At 45.9% G+C, this 18183-nt stretch overlaps 3 protein-coding genes across 5 annotated transcripts in view; 1 reads left to right on the top strand and 2 right to left on the bottom strand.

The window, feature by feature from the left end:
* Positions 1 to 862, bottom strand: part of LOC116434683 (uncharacterized) — a 294137-nt gene extending 293275 nt beyond the window's left edge. Inside the window, exons 1-2 of the mRNA XM_076371565.1 lie at positions 665 to 862; positions 179 to 288 (exon numbers count right to left, since the gene is read on the bottom strand). Coding sequence (XP_076227680.1) covers positions 179 to 288; positions 665 to 679 — 125 coding nt within the window. The 5' untranslated portion in view covers positions 680 to 862. The remainder of the gene's footprint in view (positions 1 to 178; positions 289 to 664) is intronic.
* A 277-nt stretch (positions 863 to 1139) lies between these two features.
* On the top strand, positions 1140 to 4057 carry LOC116433213 (nischarin). Its single transcript, XM_031991064.2, has 3 exons — positions 1140 to 1289; positions 1478 to 1790; positions 1856 to 4057. Exons 1-3 carry the CDS (start codon positions 1162 to 1164, stop codon positions 2819 to 2821), a joined length of 1407 nt encoding a protein of 468 aa, XP_031846924.1. The 5' UTR covers positions 1140 to 1161; the 3' UTR covers positions 2822 to 4057.
* A 543-nt stretch (positions 4058 to 4600) lies between these two features.
* Positions 4601 to 18183, bottom strand: part of LOC116433259 (alpha-crystallin B chain) — a 30733-nt gene continuing 17150 nt past the window's right edge. For all 3 annotated transcript variants that reach the window (XM_076371580.1, XM_076371581.1, XM_076371582.1), the window contains one exon: positions 4601 to 6176. In XM_076371580.1, the coding sequence (XP_076227695.1) occupies positions 5982 to 6176 (195 nt within the window). In that variant the 3' untranslated portion in view covers positions 4601 to 5981. The remainder of the gene's footprint in view (positions 6177 to 18183) is intronic.

Genomic DNA, 18183 nt, shown 5'->3' with positions numbered 1-18183 from the left:
TTAAGAATAAACAATTAGGACACATATTTGCATAATTGCGTTAATAAAAATCGACTCAAAGATTTAGCAAATACTGCTTATAAAATTCAACATAAATCACATTGACTCATTCCGTAAATATAGTTTAATTCCTGCAATGTAAAATGCGAAGAGTAATGGAGTCTTTAAGCTAACGTACCTCTGGAGAACGTTCCGGAAGTTCGGCGAAAATTTGAATTCTCTGCTCCTGATAAGAGTCTGCTTTCCATTTCGACGTTCTTCTATCAGGAAATACGATTTAATCGCCTGCTGAAAGAATGATTGCAATACATCGTAAAAAGGATGATAACGTAAAATAATCGGAAAATAAAACAATGCCCTTACGTGTAGTCGGTTGACTTAACCTAAAACGTTATTGACTTCTTTCCAGAAATAAGTGTAAAGACATAATTCTATATAAAGACTAATTACTCATTGATACGAAGGGTGTACGGAGTGTTATAATTAGTCAGGGGCAAATGAACGATAGCGAAGTACCGAGTAAAAACAGATAATGGCATATTTAACGGAATCCTTTAACTGTAACGAACTTTCGTAACTTCTATAACGATTTCGCGCTTGCGTTACGAATATTGATCGACTTATCGAGCACGATTAAATCTTAATGAAACTCGATCCGACTAACCGCAACAAGTAGCATTCTTCAATAGCGACTGCTCCCTTCCAGATATTATAATTAGGAATCATAAAATCGTGTTCTCTTGATTTTCATAAACACCTCGCACGCACACGTGTTTTGTTATATTCCAGCGGGAAATTAAAACGAAGAACCAAGAGTCGTTAAAACATGTACATTCGGATTCCGGTTTCCGTCGGTTGCCTATACGACCGCGAGGTGGCGGCACCGTATACGTTTTCGGAATCATGAGTCGCTGTCAAAGATGTTCGCTTGGATGAAATTGCGTTACGTTGCGAGAGAAGGATCTGCGAAAAAGACGCGACCGTAGAAACAAGAGAGTACGATGCACCGAACGGATAACACTCGTCCCTCCCTCTGATGCAAAACAGCCGATATTGACAGCTCTCGCTCGGATCCAGGATAACCTCTCGGCCCGTTCGAACAACAGTGACATTCCTTGCCACGTACCAGACCGACGATCGTCAAGCTCGCTCCTCTGAAGGATGGCGTGTCTTTTGTTGAATCAGGAAAACGTTCAAATTAAAATTCCCTCCACGGACACCGTCGACGGTGTCACTTATTATTGCATAGAGGTTGGGATTGCCTCAGTTAAATGGACTGTGAAGCACAGGTGAGCATATACTGTTCCCCAAACAAATGGATGATGACTTACTTCTTGCGGACGTTCCACATTCGACCTCTAAAGAATAGTACCTGCTTGAGTTTTTGGTCAGAGGTGGATTTATTGTTACATGGTTTACTTGTTCATTAATGCGATTGTATCTCTGCTAACACCTCCCTTCTAATGGACTGTTACAGGTACAATGATTTTGCGGAGCTACACGACAAGCTTGTGACAGAGCACTGTGTAGAGAAAGATATACTGCCACCAAAGAAACTAATCGGCAACAAGTGTGAAGCTTTCGTGGAAAAACGCAGGCTAAGCTTGGAGGTGTATCTGAGCATAGTCTACAACTACCTGAAAAAAGCAATGCCCAGAGAATTGGCTGTGTTCCTGGATCTGCATGTGTACGATATATTTTTCCTACTGCAGAGCATGGCTTTGGAATTTTTCACTGAAGGCGACAATCTGCTGCAGAAGTCTAAAACCTACAAATTCAACCCTATACAGGTGATTAGAAATTCCTGAAGTCCATTAACAATTATGTAACTCCTACACAAGCAACTTCTTTTCAGTTATACGCGATCAGTGAAAGATTGAAGCAACCTTGTCCACCAATGGAGATGATCGACATAAAATACGACTTCAGTCATGTTCTGGACTTCAATTCCCATTTAACTGGCCTGATAATCGAAAGCAGTTCGGAGGCCTACAGAACCAGCAACATCTACACGAACACCCTTCCCATTGAGCTGTCGAGCTTCAGGAATATCGAGGACCTGAACATCGACCAGTATCCAGTGGAGAAGATCTATCACATGGGCAACCTTCGGGACACGGTGGTGCATTTGGCGGTGAACAACACGAGGCTCAGAAACATCGTCGAGTTCGCGATGTGCGAGGAGGTGCACAAAGGCATCGAGAACGCGAACGACTCGCACGTCTGGCTGAAGGTGACGCATCTGGATCTCAGCGATAATCGAATAGAGGTGATCGACGAGGCGATCAAGCTGTTGCCGCACATAGAGTGTCTAACGTTGAACAATAATCTCCTGTCCGAGATATCGAACGTCACCTTGTTACCGAGACTGTCCCAACTGTATCTCGCGTCGAACAACTTCACAACGTTGCCGAGCGATTTGCATACGAAACTCGGTTACATAGTCTACATCGACCTGTCGCAGAACAAGCTAACTTCGTTGTCGAGCTTCTCGAAATTGTACTCGCTGGAGGGCCTGGACGTGAGCTGCAATCGCATCGAGAAGATCGAGGAGGTGAAGAACATCGGGCACCTGCCCTGCCTGGAGAATCTGAGACTGACGGGCAACCCGGTGTCGACGATCGTCGATTACAGGGTGAAAGTGTTGGAGCCGTTCGGCAAGAGGGCGGCGGACATTTGCCTGGACAACGAGAAACCTAATCAAAAGGAGCTGGACACCGTGTCCGTTCACCAGGCGCTTCGCATCGCGAGGGAGGGCAAGTCGCCGACGTTCACCTCGTCGGACGCGCCCCTGTTCTCCGCGGAGATCCCGAGCATATAGAACGACGGCGATTCGATTCCCTAGGCAATAGACTTTCCGCGCGAGGAACACTTTGATACGAATTTTTGTACAATTCATTTGAAACAAGGTCGGCGGTGAGAAGGCCAAGACTTTAACGGGAACTCGGGGACGGATATTTTCGCCGACGGAACCTGCAGAGAAACGAACAAGTGGATTCGTGTGATATTACTCCGGAATCAGTACACAAAACGAACCCAACGCACGGGAGAAGAGTATTCCTTTTCGTTTTTGTTTTTTTAAATAATTTCGTATCCGATTCGACGTGAACCGGCTCGATCCCCGCCCTCGCGTCGTTTTATATCGTATTTATTAACGGTCGATCGCGTCGATGCTTTTTATCACCTTTTGACACGATGATATCCGATCAGTATAATGTATACCAAAACATTAAACGAGTAGTTTAAGCTATAGACACGTCGATTGTATTTATGTTGCAACTCGAGTCCAGGCGTCGGGACGATTAGCATGTCGGAGTGAGTTGCGTAAACTATTGTTTCTCCTTGCTCTGAGAACGTACACGTGCCGCCGCCCCGTCAGCACAGAGGAACAAGCCTCGCGTGACCATTATGTGTATATAATTGATTTGAAAATGTACATTGCGTCTTATCATCGCGTATTTTTTATACTCGAGAGCAATCGCGAACCGGTACGGCGAGGATTGGTTGAAGGTTATTTATGATTTCCGAAAAACTTGGTGCTCGAAGATACGCGATAGTCAATCGCAGTGGTTCCCAAATGGCACGTTTAAAACGGAACGGAGGAAGTAAAAAATCTGCCGTTTCGAGGAGCACTGTTCCAGAGAATATTAACCGCTTCGATGAAAGCTTATTTATTACCGTGCAATCGACGAACGCGTCATATTAAAATTCAATCGCGTCAACGGTGCGACGCAGAGCGAACGGCTCGACGGAACGTTCCGAAGCTCCTCGCAGACGCAACACCGTTGTTCGCTGTGTGAACCGTTAACGCTCTGCGATTCGCTGCTGGTGCCATTCCGGTTCGGCAGTTCTGGCGGTATAACCTTTCATGGAAATCTCGTTCCCCCCCTCGCGAATCGCGGATCGCAAAGCGTTGACGCGATGTTGTATTAAGTGTGCAACCGAGTCCGGTGCATCGATTTTATAATGGTTTCACAAGAATTATCGATATATGTATATAAGATGATGGAATATTTTGTTAATAAACGATTATAAATAAACTGTGATAACCCGTGAACGAGCGTTGGTCTATTTATTGGGAACTAGGCTAACTCCTGCAGCATTGGTAAATCAGTCCTGATTTCGTCTTATTAAATTTCCTGTTTGCTATTCCTTGATTCCTGATATTTTCTATTGTCTACTATTCGTTGATAGGTTACAAGCTAATCGAAACTATGGGATTATAGACTAGACACATCTTGCCTCTGTACTGCTAGACGTCAAGTCTCAACGATATTTTCTATAGTCTACTTTACTATTCGTTGATAGGTTACTGACTAATCGAAACTATGGGATTATAGACTAGACACATCTTGCCTCTGTACTGCTAGACGTCAAGTCTGAACTGTACCTTCCGGCTGCTCGTAGGCGGATCCCCTTTCATTGTGAATCATTGGCCGAGTGAATGCGACGCTAACTTACCGATTAAAGTACTACAGGGACAATTTATTAATCGACGCGATTAATTATGCTTCGACAATGGGTAGACCGAGAGGGACTCAATGAAGAATGCTAATGGAAGCTCTGAAGGGACACTGGGCGGAGCGGAAGAACACCTACGCACCTTGAAGGTTTATTTTTATTTAAACTTCCATATTGTTCGCATTACCTTTTAAACATTATACGTATCTCGACAATAGTAAAATATTCATAAATAATAATAATATTCATCATCATATCATCATCATCATCATCATCATCATAATCTTCATCATCATCGTTACGATGCTTACATACTCTAAGCATTCTCGTGTTATAGTCTTTTAACGTAGTACCTAAAACTAACACATACATAAGTTATCGTTTACAGAAGATCGCTTTCCGTTCGCGTTCGAATTGCCCGATAGAACTTCTCTCGTTTCCGTTGAACCCGGCGGGTTCACGCGAACGCGTCTCACTCTCTCCCTCTCTCTCTCCCTCCCTCTCTCTCTCTCTCTCTCTGTAATTTTGCTTTTTTTCTTCGTGTCTCCCACGAAACAACATCTAAGATACATTTTGAAAGGCAATGCGTGTTCCTGAAAAAGTTCGTGTTACTTCTAAAAAGGAAGTATATCAAAGCGTCAAAAAAGCTGCTCGTACCAAAAAGGAAGAATAATTTATCAAACATTCTCCTACGATTAGACGACGTCCAAAGCGCCGTGTACACCTTAACGTTTACAATTATACTCGTTTCGTTTCGTTTCTATCTTTCTTTCTCTCCATTCTTTCGTCGTGTTCTGAGCCGCGAACGATCGCGATCCCCGCGGATGGTTGAAACATTCGATTCCCTGTCGGAGATTCGATCCCGACGAAAAGCGCGTCGAACGTTCGCACGTTCGAGTTCCATAGAAAAATTATCCGGTTCGTTTAACGAACGCCTATCTCGTCTAAAATTTGATTATATCGCTCGGCCGACCCGTACCGGGCCGGGATCGGGATCGTCGTCGAAAAGGAAGCCGGTCAACGATCGGTGGTCCTCGAAAAACAAGAGTAAAAAACGAATCGACGTTCGATCCGCGGGGCGCAATCGTTCGCAGGTCCTTCAGGTGTTATCGCTGGAACTCGAGCATCGATCCTCGGCGAACCTCTTTCCCGAAAAATCGTTCGTTGGCTTCGTCTCTCGAGCGTCGTCCGTGAAATCGCTTGTTTTCCGACGAGGGACCGAGAAGATGGGACGATCCGTGTTTGTGATCACCGGAAGGGAACGACGGAGACGAAGGGCGTGAAGGTGGACCGGAAACGAGCGGCGGGGAGGATGCTCGCGGGAAACGGGACGATGGGAAGCTGCGGATAGAAAGAAAGAGAGAAGAAAAATGGACTTACGGGAATTCACGAAGAACGGGGGACAGGAATTTGTCAGCGATCTGGCACGGACGCACGGATGATGGAATTGTCGGGGTAGCTTTCGGGGGTGTATCGTTTCGCTGTCGTTCTCGCGCGTTCGTCCGTTTCGGCGATCGGTTTTACTGCTGCGCGATGGGGATCAGCTTCTCGCCGGAGCCGATCGCCGGGAGCGGAGCCTCGACGGTCAGGACGCCGTCCTTGCTCAGCGAAGACTTGATCCTCTCCGGGTTGACTCCCTTCGGCAGCAGGAACTCGCGGTTGTACTCCCTGTACACCGATTTGCTCTCCGTCTTCTCCTCGTGTTTGGCGTGAACCTGCACAGAGCGACAGAGAATATTAGCTTCTCGCGGTACAAACACGACTGAGACTACAATCGAGAGTATTACAACAATTAAACATTTGCCGGAAGTTTTTCGTTAGAAATATTTTAACGTCTGATGAGAGAGGATATTTTGTGAAGCTCGACGAGAAATCACATCGAGGGACAAAGCTAGTTTGTTTGAATATTTCTCAAACTGATGCATTGTACGAAGTAATATTAAGTATCAAATTTCATCATCATTCTTCTCAATTTTCATTATCACCTCTCGAATGCAAAGGGTTAACCCTTTGAACTCCATAGGCTCCAATATTGCAGCAGTTCTAATATTAAATATTTCAGTGAATTTTAAGAAAACTACCTTAAGATTAATTAGATCTTCCAAATATACAGTTTGCACTGAGAAGGGAATTAAAGGTCTAAGTGTTATAACATTGTTAATTTTCAGTAGGACTACTATCAAAATTGGTAAGTTAAACCCCTTGCAGATGAATGTTTTCATGTTTGGAATAATAATAGGTTAACTACTCAAAGAAATCAGTACACAGTTCCCCTATCCTCTATTATCCAAGCTTCCAATGTGTAACTCGGCAGAGTCAGGTTTTGTATACTTCAAAGAATCTTTGTCCGCAAAGGGTTGAAGTGAACGCGGAAGAATCGGTAATCCCCGTTTGGCTAAGTTACTGACCGAAGTTATCCCAGCGAGGGCAGATACAAAGGAAACCAAAGAAACGGTGGTTAAGGATTCGGTTGTGCAAACCAGCCCTCGTTCATCGACGCGATCGATCGGATCGAGCCTTGGAACCGTGCCCGGAAACACGGAAGACGGCCGGTTTAACGTCGGACTTATCGACGAGCAAGTTTCCCAAGGAAATCCAGCGATTTCCGCGCAGAAGGCGCGGGACGAGGCCGCGAAATTGGGTCGGCGGGTTCGATTAAGTGCCCGTATTAATAAATCAGCTGGGACAGGCTCGTTTCCGCGATCACGCAACCGCCGGGAGTCGATCGTGGCCGGCGCGGCCCTGGTCAAGGGGCGCGATAACGTATCGAGGTCGATCCTAACGGTGCACTTTACTCGGACAAATGGGAATTTGTATTTTCGCTGGCTCGCCGACGGAATACTCATCGACCTCGGTAAACAAGAATATTTCTTGCTAGGAAAACAAACGTCTATTCCTGCGAGCATCGAAGCAGCACAACTCCGAGGTTAGCCTGAATGTTCAGCAGGTTCGAACTCGATTCAATCACGGCACGAATCTGCGACACGAGAACCGAGTCGTCGCACGTGGAAAGTAGACCGTGGGGAGATCAACCGATATTCTTATAGAAACTCCACCCCAACTTTCTGGACAAATGGCTGTAGGCGATGAGTCACCCCCTACTGTAAAAGGAAGAGGGTGCCGTTCGCGGTAGAGCCAGAAGCCTTAACTTTAGCACGCTTCTAAGATAGGAGAAAATTCAGTGGCAAATGTTTTGAAAGAAATTCTTTTTAACACGTTGAGTGTCATGGGAGTTACCGGTGACCCCAATCAAATCGACTTACTTTAGTTATAAATAATGCCACCTACTGCGGTGACGTTCAGATGAACATGCAACTATAATAATGCAATTCAATCGAATGATTTAATATTTGATTTTTTCGCTAGAAGTGTATATCGCATTCGATCACGAAGGAACCCTTACGTTCCTCATAATTGAGATTCCGAGCTTCGATATCTAAATTCGAGAACGAATGAATAATTCAATTATTCAAATAAGGGCTTGGCGCATAGTTTCCTTTTTGCTAGTATCGTTCTTTATGGAACTTCTTTATGCAAAAGGCGCCCAAAAGTTTCAAAGCCCACCACATGATTTCATGCAGTAAAACTATAAAATTTGATATTTAATATTGTATTTCCTATAATGCATCAGTTTGAGGAATATTGGAATAAAATAGCTTTGTTCCTCAATGTACGCGTGATTTCTCGTCGACTTAGTTTCACGAAATACCGATTTTATCTCATCAGAAAACATTCAAATATTTTCAGTGGAAAAACTTCCGAGCGCAAAGGGTTAAAGGTACACGGAATTGGCCGCGATGTAACTCGGACAGCCTGTCTGTCGACGCTGTCGGAAAACGGGGTGAATCGACGCGAGAGAGGCGCGGAGAGGGATGAGCAGCTCGTAAAACGACGCAAACATCCTAGGAAACTAGGTTAGGGGAAGCGGCGATAATGCCCGCAACCCGAGAGCGTTTTACGAGGCTCGTTCAACGGAGCAGCCATCGCGTCGTTCGGGTGAACGATAAGGCGTGCGAGATGGACGTGGACGGAAAGCAAAGAGACAGAGAAGGATGACACGGTGAAAGGAGGAAAATGGCGACGGCAGGGCGCCACGTATACAACGGCCATCCCCCATGGCGACCCCGAACCGAATCGATAACCGAAAAATTCGTCGCAGCGCTTCCGTTTACTCGGGCTTCCTCTTCCGGCACTCGACCGACCTTTGACCCTTTGCCGTATTATTTACTTTTACTGCTAAGCTCGTGCAAAATGTTTCTATCAGCAGTTTAGAAAAAACGTAGAGAAATTGTCCACTACTTTATGTACAAATTGTATAGAAAAATGATAACGAATCAGGATAAAACTATTTTTCAAATGATACGGAATTTTCAGTCTTCGACCTTCGTTGACCCCTTGATCTAACAGCACCGGGTCAGAGGGAAATTTGAAACTGCGTTTGAGAAATCTAAGTGTTATTTGTTGTGAATTGAATTACTTTTCTGTTACTGATCCTTAATCTTTGGATTAGTAGACAGAATAAGCAAAGATTCTTCTAATCAATAATTAACGAGAACCTGATCAAATATTGAATAGTCGCTTCGGATATAAAGAAATCAATCGACGAACATAGAAATGCTAAAGTCTTCCTCTGACAATGTTGCCAATTTATATTTTCTGAGTCTCGAAAACCTGCCACCACTACGCTAATTCTATAGTATACGTGAACATATATATATGTCTTCGAGACGACCGTGAACATAGCAATTATACAAAATATGGATAACTTTCCAAGATCGCTACATCGAAAGCTGCTACGAATCTTTCGAGTTCTCTTAGGAGTCTAGTTTATTCAGTCTTGTAAAGGACGCGATTCTCATTGATAGCCGCGCGTCAGTCATCAACGGGCAATGATCCGAGCGCCGATAAACAACGATCGACGGGTATTATTTCGAAAATTTACACGGGTATCGGGTGTCGTCTACGCGCAGAAGATTCTCTGGCCTGGCGGCCAACTCGGTGACGAAACGGCGAGTTGGCAGCGAGGATGAGGTCGCCGCGAATGCGAACGTTTGGGCAACGGATCGCCGCCGAGTAATCGTAACAGGTGGCTGATTTCTATAATAACTCTGGTTCGAAATAGTCGATCGAAATCGACAGTAGACGTCGAAATCGAATGAATCATTCGGTCCGTTTTCTTCGGCCGATATACATTTGCATGCAAATGTATTCGTTCGACTCAGAATTTCGTTGTTATTTCGTCGTCCACGGCGATTCGTCACTGATTCCATGTTGCCTGTAAAATTCCAACGTCCTAGAAACGTCCGGTACTCTTATCTGCTCGCGTGTACGCTTCGTCGTGCCATCGATCGCCATTTTCCTCGAATGCACCCTTCGTTGCGCTTTCCTTCGTCCTTTCAGCTACGTCGGCTACCGTAATATCGTTTAACGCTGGTCAATGCCAATTTGTCTCATACTGAATTTTAGAAAGTAGTTGCTAAACTTTTAAGTCGACTTTTATTGACGCGGATGAAACACGGTTCCTGATGATACATTTTTGAAATTAATGTTCCCTAATTCGTGCGTGTTTTCTTGATAAATTCATTTTAAAGAATCTTCACCACATCTAATTGCAAACTATTGAATCAAGTGAAAAGCTTTCGAGTGCAAAGAGTGAATAGCCTTCGAGTTTCTATACAGAAATTCTACAAAGTCGATTCGTGCACTGAATACAGGTTCTAGGTAGAACTTCCGCTAAAGTCGAGCGACTTTCGGGCGAGTCTGGCGGCCGAATATTTCATAATTGCGGCTCATTTGCGTATCGCCGAGCAATCGTCCGGCGTTCCGTGTTCCTGGAACGCCGCGGTTCGCGTGATCCCCGACTCCGGTGTTGCTCGTTCCGCACGGCGGAACAGTTTTCAGATACGATCGGCGGACAGGGTCCCTAGTCGAATATACATGAGCTCCGAATCGCCGGCCGAAGCGGGGCGAGCGTTTCTTAACCCTAGAACCACCGTACCAGTCAAAATGACTGGTTTCGATCTTTTTGTGTAGCAATTATCGATATCTTCGAAGCGTTGAATATTCAAAAAGATTTTGAAAGTAGTTTCATTTGAGTACTATAACGAATGTCTGAAGAAACTGAGAATAATCTATTGTTACAGTTTTTATAGGAATTGCTAGTGTTAACCCTAGAACCACCGAACGGATCAAAACGATCCGCCTTGCGTCTCTTGCAATTTTCGGGTGCACTGGCTTCTCCGCGAAATATTTTGGTAAACTGGCTCACCGACGCGCATTCTGGACCACGCATCAATCGAAATTGTCATAGACGCATTCTCGTGATTTTGTATAAGAATATACGCGTCAGCGATTCTAGCGTTCGCCACTTTGTCGCCGCTCCGCGAGAAACACGTCGATACCGTTGTTTACCCAGAAACCTTTGGAAACGTGTCACTGCCAAGAAAGTTTCGGCATCGATTGCGATTCCCAGAATATTAGCAGCTAGATGTATCAGTTACAGCACGATCTCGAGTCCGATTACCGGATACGGGGTTGGAAAATTGGCGGTGATTTCATTCGATTCTTCGAACGCCGATCGTTCTTTGAATTCGAGCTTAACGCTAATTTCCTTGCGCGAGTGAAATCATGATTCCTTCAAATCCTTTAATTACTTTATTGTTAGCACTAGAACTATCGAGCAGTTGATACGAGATATCCCTATATTTCCGTTCCTCGGACATTCATTACAGATTCAAGATCATTTCGAATATTCGATGCTTCTAAGACATCAATAAACTTTGAAGCAAACGAACCGGTCATTTTTAGTATTAACGATTCACTGGAAAAACAAAAGAATTTCACTACAATTCATTCGATTAAACGATGATTATTAGAACGCTTTTCTATATTACAAGTGATACAACTTAATGCACTGACATTCAACGATTCAAACCTGTAATAATAACACCGTAATTCAATGGCGGAAGTTGATGCTGCATTATTTTCATTTCCTATATTTGTCTCGGCAAAATCGTGCGGCGGTCGACGTGTTAATTAGCGACAGTCTCGTCGATTAGCGATGCAGAGGTGACGCTCGTCGAAGCGCCGACTTCCGCGATCGCGAGCCGCGGCCGAGGGAGAAGCGCGGCACAATTGAGCAGATAGTTCGCCGATAATCGCGATAACCTGCTCGGCCACGCGGCGTCTAAATACGTCGATGACACCAGCTGCTCGGCGATCGGTCCCTGCTAATCGCCGTGACGCAACCCGCTCGCTAATGAGATTCATTTATACGAAATCCCGTAAGACTCGGTGCCGCGCGGCGATATTTGCATGGCATCGAATGGCGGCTCGAAGCTGGCCGGCCGCGTGATGCAATCTCTATTTTTAATGCGTCCGCAGGCGCGAGTGCTCTAGGTGCTGTCCGATTTCGCGAAGTACCGCTTCGGACGCTTCGAATGCCGAGCAACGGAACTCTCTACTCTCCATCCAGCTCGACGAGCTGGGAATCCGAAGGATTACTTTGCTGGCTGCTCGACCGGTTGCGGTAGGACCGGGAATTTTTGAAACTCAAACTGTTTCAATGGGAAACTGTGCGAGTTTTGAGTATTGGAATAGGAAGCTAAAATATCAATGTCTCGTTGTATGGACAATTAGTCATTGACAGCTTCCCAAGTAACCAGTTAACTGTGGAATTCAGTTGGAAAAGCCAAAAAATCATTTCGAATATTCGATGCTTTGAGGATATCAATAATTGCGAAGGAAAACTGAAACCAGTCATTTTGACTTGCACTCGGAATTTCCTTTGCATTTTTCCATGACTCTATATCATTACGATATTTGAAATGCATTTGAAAAGATAGTCTGTAGAGAGCAGTAAACGATTCTGATAATATTGAACATAACATAATGATATAATCTATTTGAAAGATATCTTGACAAAATCATAGCTGTGAATAAAACTGATTTCTAGTCACGATGGATACGCGCAAAGGGTTAACACTGAAATTAACGATCAGTTAAATTGACTTCTTGAAATCCCTCCGCAGAAACCTCAAGAGTACATCTTGAGACTTTAATTGATTTATAATCCACTTTGCGTGTTGCTGAATGAGTTCTTTAATAGCTTCTCAGGAAAACATCTGTTACGAGCGTTGAGCATTTCTAGCAGAAAACTATCGAGTGCCAAGGGTTAATGAGTACCGAACTGATTTTTTTTACGCTTATGGGAACTCGAATACCTTAACCAGTTAACTGTGTTTGACGACTATACACGTCATCGTAATTTAAATGGTACGACTGCGATACCACAAATAAATATAGAAAAAATTATCAAAATATATAAAAATACTTCAATTGGAAATTTTATTTGAAGATAATACAATGACAATAGCAAAATAGTTGTTTGCTTTGATCCGTGGGTAATGACAATGGGTAATGACTTTGATCCAAGGAGTTAATTGATACAAGGTATTTCTTTATGTTAGTTGTAAAACATCTTGATATTTCATCAAAAAATAACGAATACTTCTTAAAAAAAATATTCTCGAGTGCAAAGGGTTAACTTCACCATATCAAATCAGCTGAGGGTTACCTCCGGAGTGCAAAGGGTTAACGAAGCATTCGTCGCCCGCGGCGGTACACGTCTCGATCAATGGAAATCGATCGCGCGTTGCGCAATCCGCTTGTCATTCGATTCGCAGACGTTCCGCGACTTCTAGCAAGGTGAAGGCCAGGTTATTTGGTTCGTTGGCAAGCGACGCTCGCGCGGACAGGTCGGACGAATTGGTCCAAGAACGAGAATTCCTCGCGCAGCGCAGCCGGCCACGCGACGCGACGCGCCTAGACTCGGCTCGGTTCCCCGAGGACACCGAAACGCGGCTCTCATTAGCGTCGTTTGCGTAACGCAATTAGCGCGGCGGGCAGCCTCGCCCACCCTCGCCGCTTTTTCACGCGTGTGCCGGCAACCTCTGGGCGCGTCGGACACGGTCCGCTCGCCCTCCCGCCCCCCGCGTTTCGTCGATCGTTTATCGCCGTTGCACGCGTGAGCTTGGAATTACGGAGAAAGAAGCGGGACGCGGTAATTGTACGTTCGTTGATTACACGGTGAGCGAGTACGAGAGACGGAGGATGGCAGGACTAATTGCACGGCTTGCGGAACCCGTAGATTTGGCGGATATTAAATTTGATGAATATTATTTGATAGATTGAAGTGAAGTATGTGAGTGTTTGTAAATCTAGTGTTATGTTCACTGTCGTCGGTGTCTTGCGAGTCGAAAACTGCAATGTGTATCGTTGATATGGAATTCAGATGTTTAATCGTTTAGTGACTAAGTATTCTTAATATTCCTTGATATTAATAATTATTCTTCTTAATATTCCTTAATATCAATAATTATTCTTCTTAATATTCCTTGATATTAACACGTCTAATGCCATGGGGGTCACCGGTGATCCAATCGAATCGAATTACTATAATTTGCTCATTTAAACTGCGATTATTTGAAAAGATTTCTATATTACAAATAATGCTGCCTAACGCGGTGACATTCAGCTAGATGAACATGCAATAATAACGCAATTCATTCAAATTATCTAATATTACATCTTTTCGATTTGGCTATTTTGCTCTGTGAAATCGTGCGGCATTCAACGTTTCAATAATCATTCTCCTTAATATTCCTTGATATTAATAATTAGAAGTGCTTCGACTACGAAGGAACACAAGCCGTTCAAGATTCCATCAACAATTCAATCGATACCCACACCAACGTTACGATCATTCGAAAGTCGCCAGTTTCGAGCATCGTCCCACGAGGAAGAGGATTAAACAGGGCGCGAGGAGCAAAGCAACCGGAGAAACGCTGGTTTTCTGCTCGAGCGAGGCCGGAGGAAAGTCCATCTCCTGCGGTGTAGAGGTCGCGGACCTGTTTCGCCGTCCCGTTCTCGAGCGGAGGATCTCGCGTTACGCTCCAAAGAGGAAAACGAAACGGAAGAGGCGCCGCGTGCAACGACGCAGTAGACGGGATACGTAAATGGGACGCATCGCGGGTTTTCCTCTCCGTTGCTCTTCCGCGGCGGGTCGAGGGGGAACACCGTGAAAGTCGAGCGCGGTCCCGGAAAGTTCTCGATTAACGAGACCACGCGGAAGAGGCGCATTAAAATGATCCTGTAGTCGCGGCTCGCTCGCGGCTCGCTCGCGGCGCTCGCGTTCGAACGTTCTGATCCGATTAACGCGATCCCGTCTTGTTTTCGCGCGGCACTTCCGGCGACCGATACGCTCGGCGGATGCTACCGTTCGGAAACGTTTAATCGGTTACGGTGCTCGCTGCTCCGAGAAACGGAAACGGAAGGCTAGATCTTCGAGTTGGTTCACAGGATGCGTTCGTCCTGTGAACGTTGAACTGCACTATTTTTGAATATTACTATACTTCGAGTTCTGAACATTGATTAATCTGTCTATTTTCAGCTCCTGATTTCCAAGACTCGAAGGAACGTCAGTTGTTCTAGGGATTAGAATAAACTGAGCGGTGTCCGTTTTCGGACGAATATCGACAGAATGTCGATATCAAAGTTTCACGTTTGCGATACCACGTTACAAATGATTTCAGAATTGAAATAGCAAGAAAGTGTATCTAAGCATTCGATGTATAATTTAACAGATCTGTATACTTTATAGAATCTTCATGCGCGATTAACTCTTTACACTCCGAAGTTTTTCACTAGAAATATTTCAACATTTTCTGATGAGATGAAGACGATATATTGTAAAACCAACTCGACGAGAAATTCACGTGAATTGACGGACAAAGCAATTTTACGTCAATACTTCTCAGATTGATGCATTATATGAAGTATAATATTAAATGTCAAACTTTATAGTTTCACTGTAGGAAATCAAATGGCGACTGAGAATCACTCGTGTCAAAATTAGGGTGCAACGCTGTTCGAAGGGGTTAACGCGTCAGCAGCGAGGTCCATTAGAGAATCGATGGGACTCGAGTGTCGGCAACGACTTCGGGTGTCTTTTGTTCGTCGAGGAGGAGAGCGTGTCCAGGCGAATCGATACGAGGAGAGCGTCGACGAGGATTTCTCGGGCGTCTGGCTCTCGCGGCGGTCGAGGAAGCGCGGCGCGGCGTGCTCTCCGCTCCTTGGCGTGCTCGCGATATCGATCGGGCTGCCCGTAAAAGACCAAAGGCGAGCGGGCGGGCGAGCGAGCGAGCGAGCGAGCGAGCAAGCAACCGAAGCAGCGGCGCAGGTAACCCTAGACACGGGGAAACGGAGGGAAATCGCGGAGCAAAGGGGACCAACGGTGGACTAGCCCCGACACTCTGCCACCGGTAACTCAACTCTGCCTCGGATCTAAGCTTTCCGCCTCGATATCGTCTTACCGGACCGCGGGGATTACGCAAAACCGTGGAACCGGCTCCGACGACACTCGATCATCAATTTCAATGGCATCGGAATTCCCTGGGCGCGATAGTTTTCGACCGAAAACGAATCCACCGTTGGATGCTCGGGTTGAACTGATGCTGTTTAGCTGGAGGACGTAGCTAGGGGTTTATTTTAGTCTTAGATCTCGAACAGATCAATTTGGGATCCATGGAAGACGAATTGGAGCAACTTGTTCAGCTGGAGGCATCGATTTGCTTAACCCTTAGCAGTCCTATTCTATTCTATTGCAACCTCTACCTGTTTTAACAATTTTTTCTATATTTATCTGTAGTATCACAGTTGTACCATTTAAAGGTAACATTTCAATGACTCCCAGATATTCTTGAATAAATAAATGCGTCATATTAAGCTGTAATTGAATAAACTAACGTGAACCTCGAAGTGAGAAACCAAGGGCACTTCGGACCGCAAGGGGTTAAATACTGTTGCTAAACGAGAACGTAGGCTAAGCGAATTAGTATTCAATCTTCTGTAGCGCTGATGCTACGTGCCTCCAGGAAGTTCTAATGTAGGTTTACTATTCGGGAAGTGGATTCCGCGACGCTAAGACCAACGAAATGGCTAAACGGAGTGAAAGCCGGTGCTCCGAGAAATGAATATGCAACGTGCCCGGCGCGCTGTTTAGCTTCCATTGCTCCTTGGATAACGCGATTCGCAGCTTGAATAAGGGTTACGCTGATTCCATTCTGCTTTGGTATATCTCCCGGATGATTCGGTCAAAGGTCGTGCGACTAAAAGCTGCCGCCGTTACGATTCAGTCGTTAACAACCGTCTTATCGTCGCAGAATCGCTCCAAGAGACTTTTCAATGAACGCTACATCTCGCGAAGATATCGCGATCTCGCGTCCAGCTCGAGCCTCCGCTCTCGACGAAGTCGTAAACCGGACGTGCCGCGAATCGCTCGAGCTTTCGAAACCCGATTAAAGCGTCGGCGTAACGCGAGCCTCCTTCCCGGACCGTCTAATGGCGCAGTCTCCTTGGCCGAAAAAGGAAAGCCCGCGCGACGGCCGGTGTTTTCATAACAACTTCATCCGCGACCTAAATTTCAACGCCAAACAAGGTGCCCGTGAACCGTGTTCGCCTCTCGAAAACAACGCCGGAACGACGCGAAGCGGCGGGACGCGCCGAACGTTACACCATTTCGCGGCCGGCGTCCATTTTCTAGGACGCGCGAGCCAACAAACACCTGTGGCCGCGGCGGATCGAGCCAGGCGTTATCGGAGGTGGCCATTAAAAATCGATTCGAGCCGTTCCGGCGGGGAGGCGACCCAGTTGCCCGAAACGAGCGAACGAGAGAACGACGGGGGAGGAAGAGGGGGAGGGAGATTTCGCAACCGATGCCCTCCAAGCGCCGGCTCGTTTGAATAAAGCCGCTGAACAAACCGGTCCCTGCTCCTATTTATCCGGCCGCGTGCTTTATCGAGCGAGCGTGACGTCACCGACGCGACGCGACGCGACGTCGATGGCGTGCGTGCGTGCGTGCGTGCGTGCGTGTCCGGCGAGAAGAGATCGGCGGAGCTCTCGTTCCTCGCTCCGTCCGCTGCTCATCCTTCGGAACGCGTCCTTGGCGGAGCCCTTTAAGGACCAGCGAAACGCTACCAGCCCGACCTCGATTCCCGCCGGACCTTGACCACGATACACGCCGGCCAACCTGTTCCCCGAGCGGCCGTTCTTTAAAATTCCGTTCGCGCGGGACCGGTTAAGGAAGACCGCCTCGGTGACGATTCACCGCGCGGACACCGAAAAAAGACACCAGCCGTCACCGGTCGACCGAGAAAACCACGGGAACCTCGAGTCAGAGCTATCCCGACGCGATCTGCATTCGAGTGGAGAGCTATGGGGTCGAGAGTTTGGATTTGGAGGGAATGAGATAGATCCGCGTAGATTGTGGATGATGTTAACACTAGAATTAACGAGCGGGACAGATTTATTCATTGTTGAGTTCCTGTTCTGTTCGCTAACGACGTAACAGATGATTCTGTGAGATATTACTGGGGAAATTGATTTAGTATGTAAACGATCAATCGGTTGAAGTCTCGGTAGCTGTTTTAGACCTTCTATGGAGAAGTTTGAAGAAGTTGACAGCAGTTTTAGCGTTGAGATGGATGGCAGAGTGATGTGGCGCGAGGGACAATTGGAGAAGTGATAGTTTTTTTATTTGTAGATCTTCCATTTTTGTTGTGATTGGGATCGGGGTTGAAATCATCTATGTTTCGATGTAGTTTCGACTGGGGATGATGTGAAAGTAACGATGCGAATACGAGTAATCGGGTGTATTTTCGAAAG

This window comes from Nomia melanderi, chromosome 10, assembly GCF_051020985.1.
Source record: "Nomia melanderi isolate GNS246 chromosome 10, iyNomMela1, whole genome shotgun sequence".
NCBI classification, from domain to species: Eukaryota; Metazoa; Arthropoda; class Insecta; order Hymenoptera; family Halictidae; genus Nomia; species Nomia melanderi.
The sequence above is the reverse complement of the archived record's forward strand: the minus strand, read 5'-3'. Positions and strand labels throughout refer to the sequence as shown.

Bases quoted from the DNA above. Each gene is read 5' to 3' on its own strand.
- LOC116433213 (XM_031991064.2), top strand. From the start codon at position 1,162: ATGGCGTGTCTTTTGTTGAATCAGGAAAACGTTCAAATTAAAATTCCC. The intron at 1,290-1,477 runs GTGAGCATATAC...GGACTGTTACAG, and splicing joins AAATGGACTGTGAAGCACAG to GTACAATGATTTTGCGGAGC. The intron at 1,791-1,855 runs GTGATTAGAAAT...ACTTCTTTTCAG, and splicing joins ACAAATTCAACCCTATACAG to TTATACGCGATCAGTGAAAG.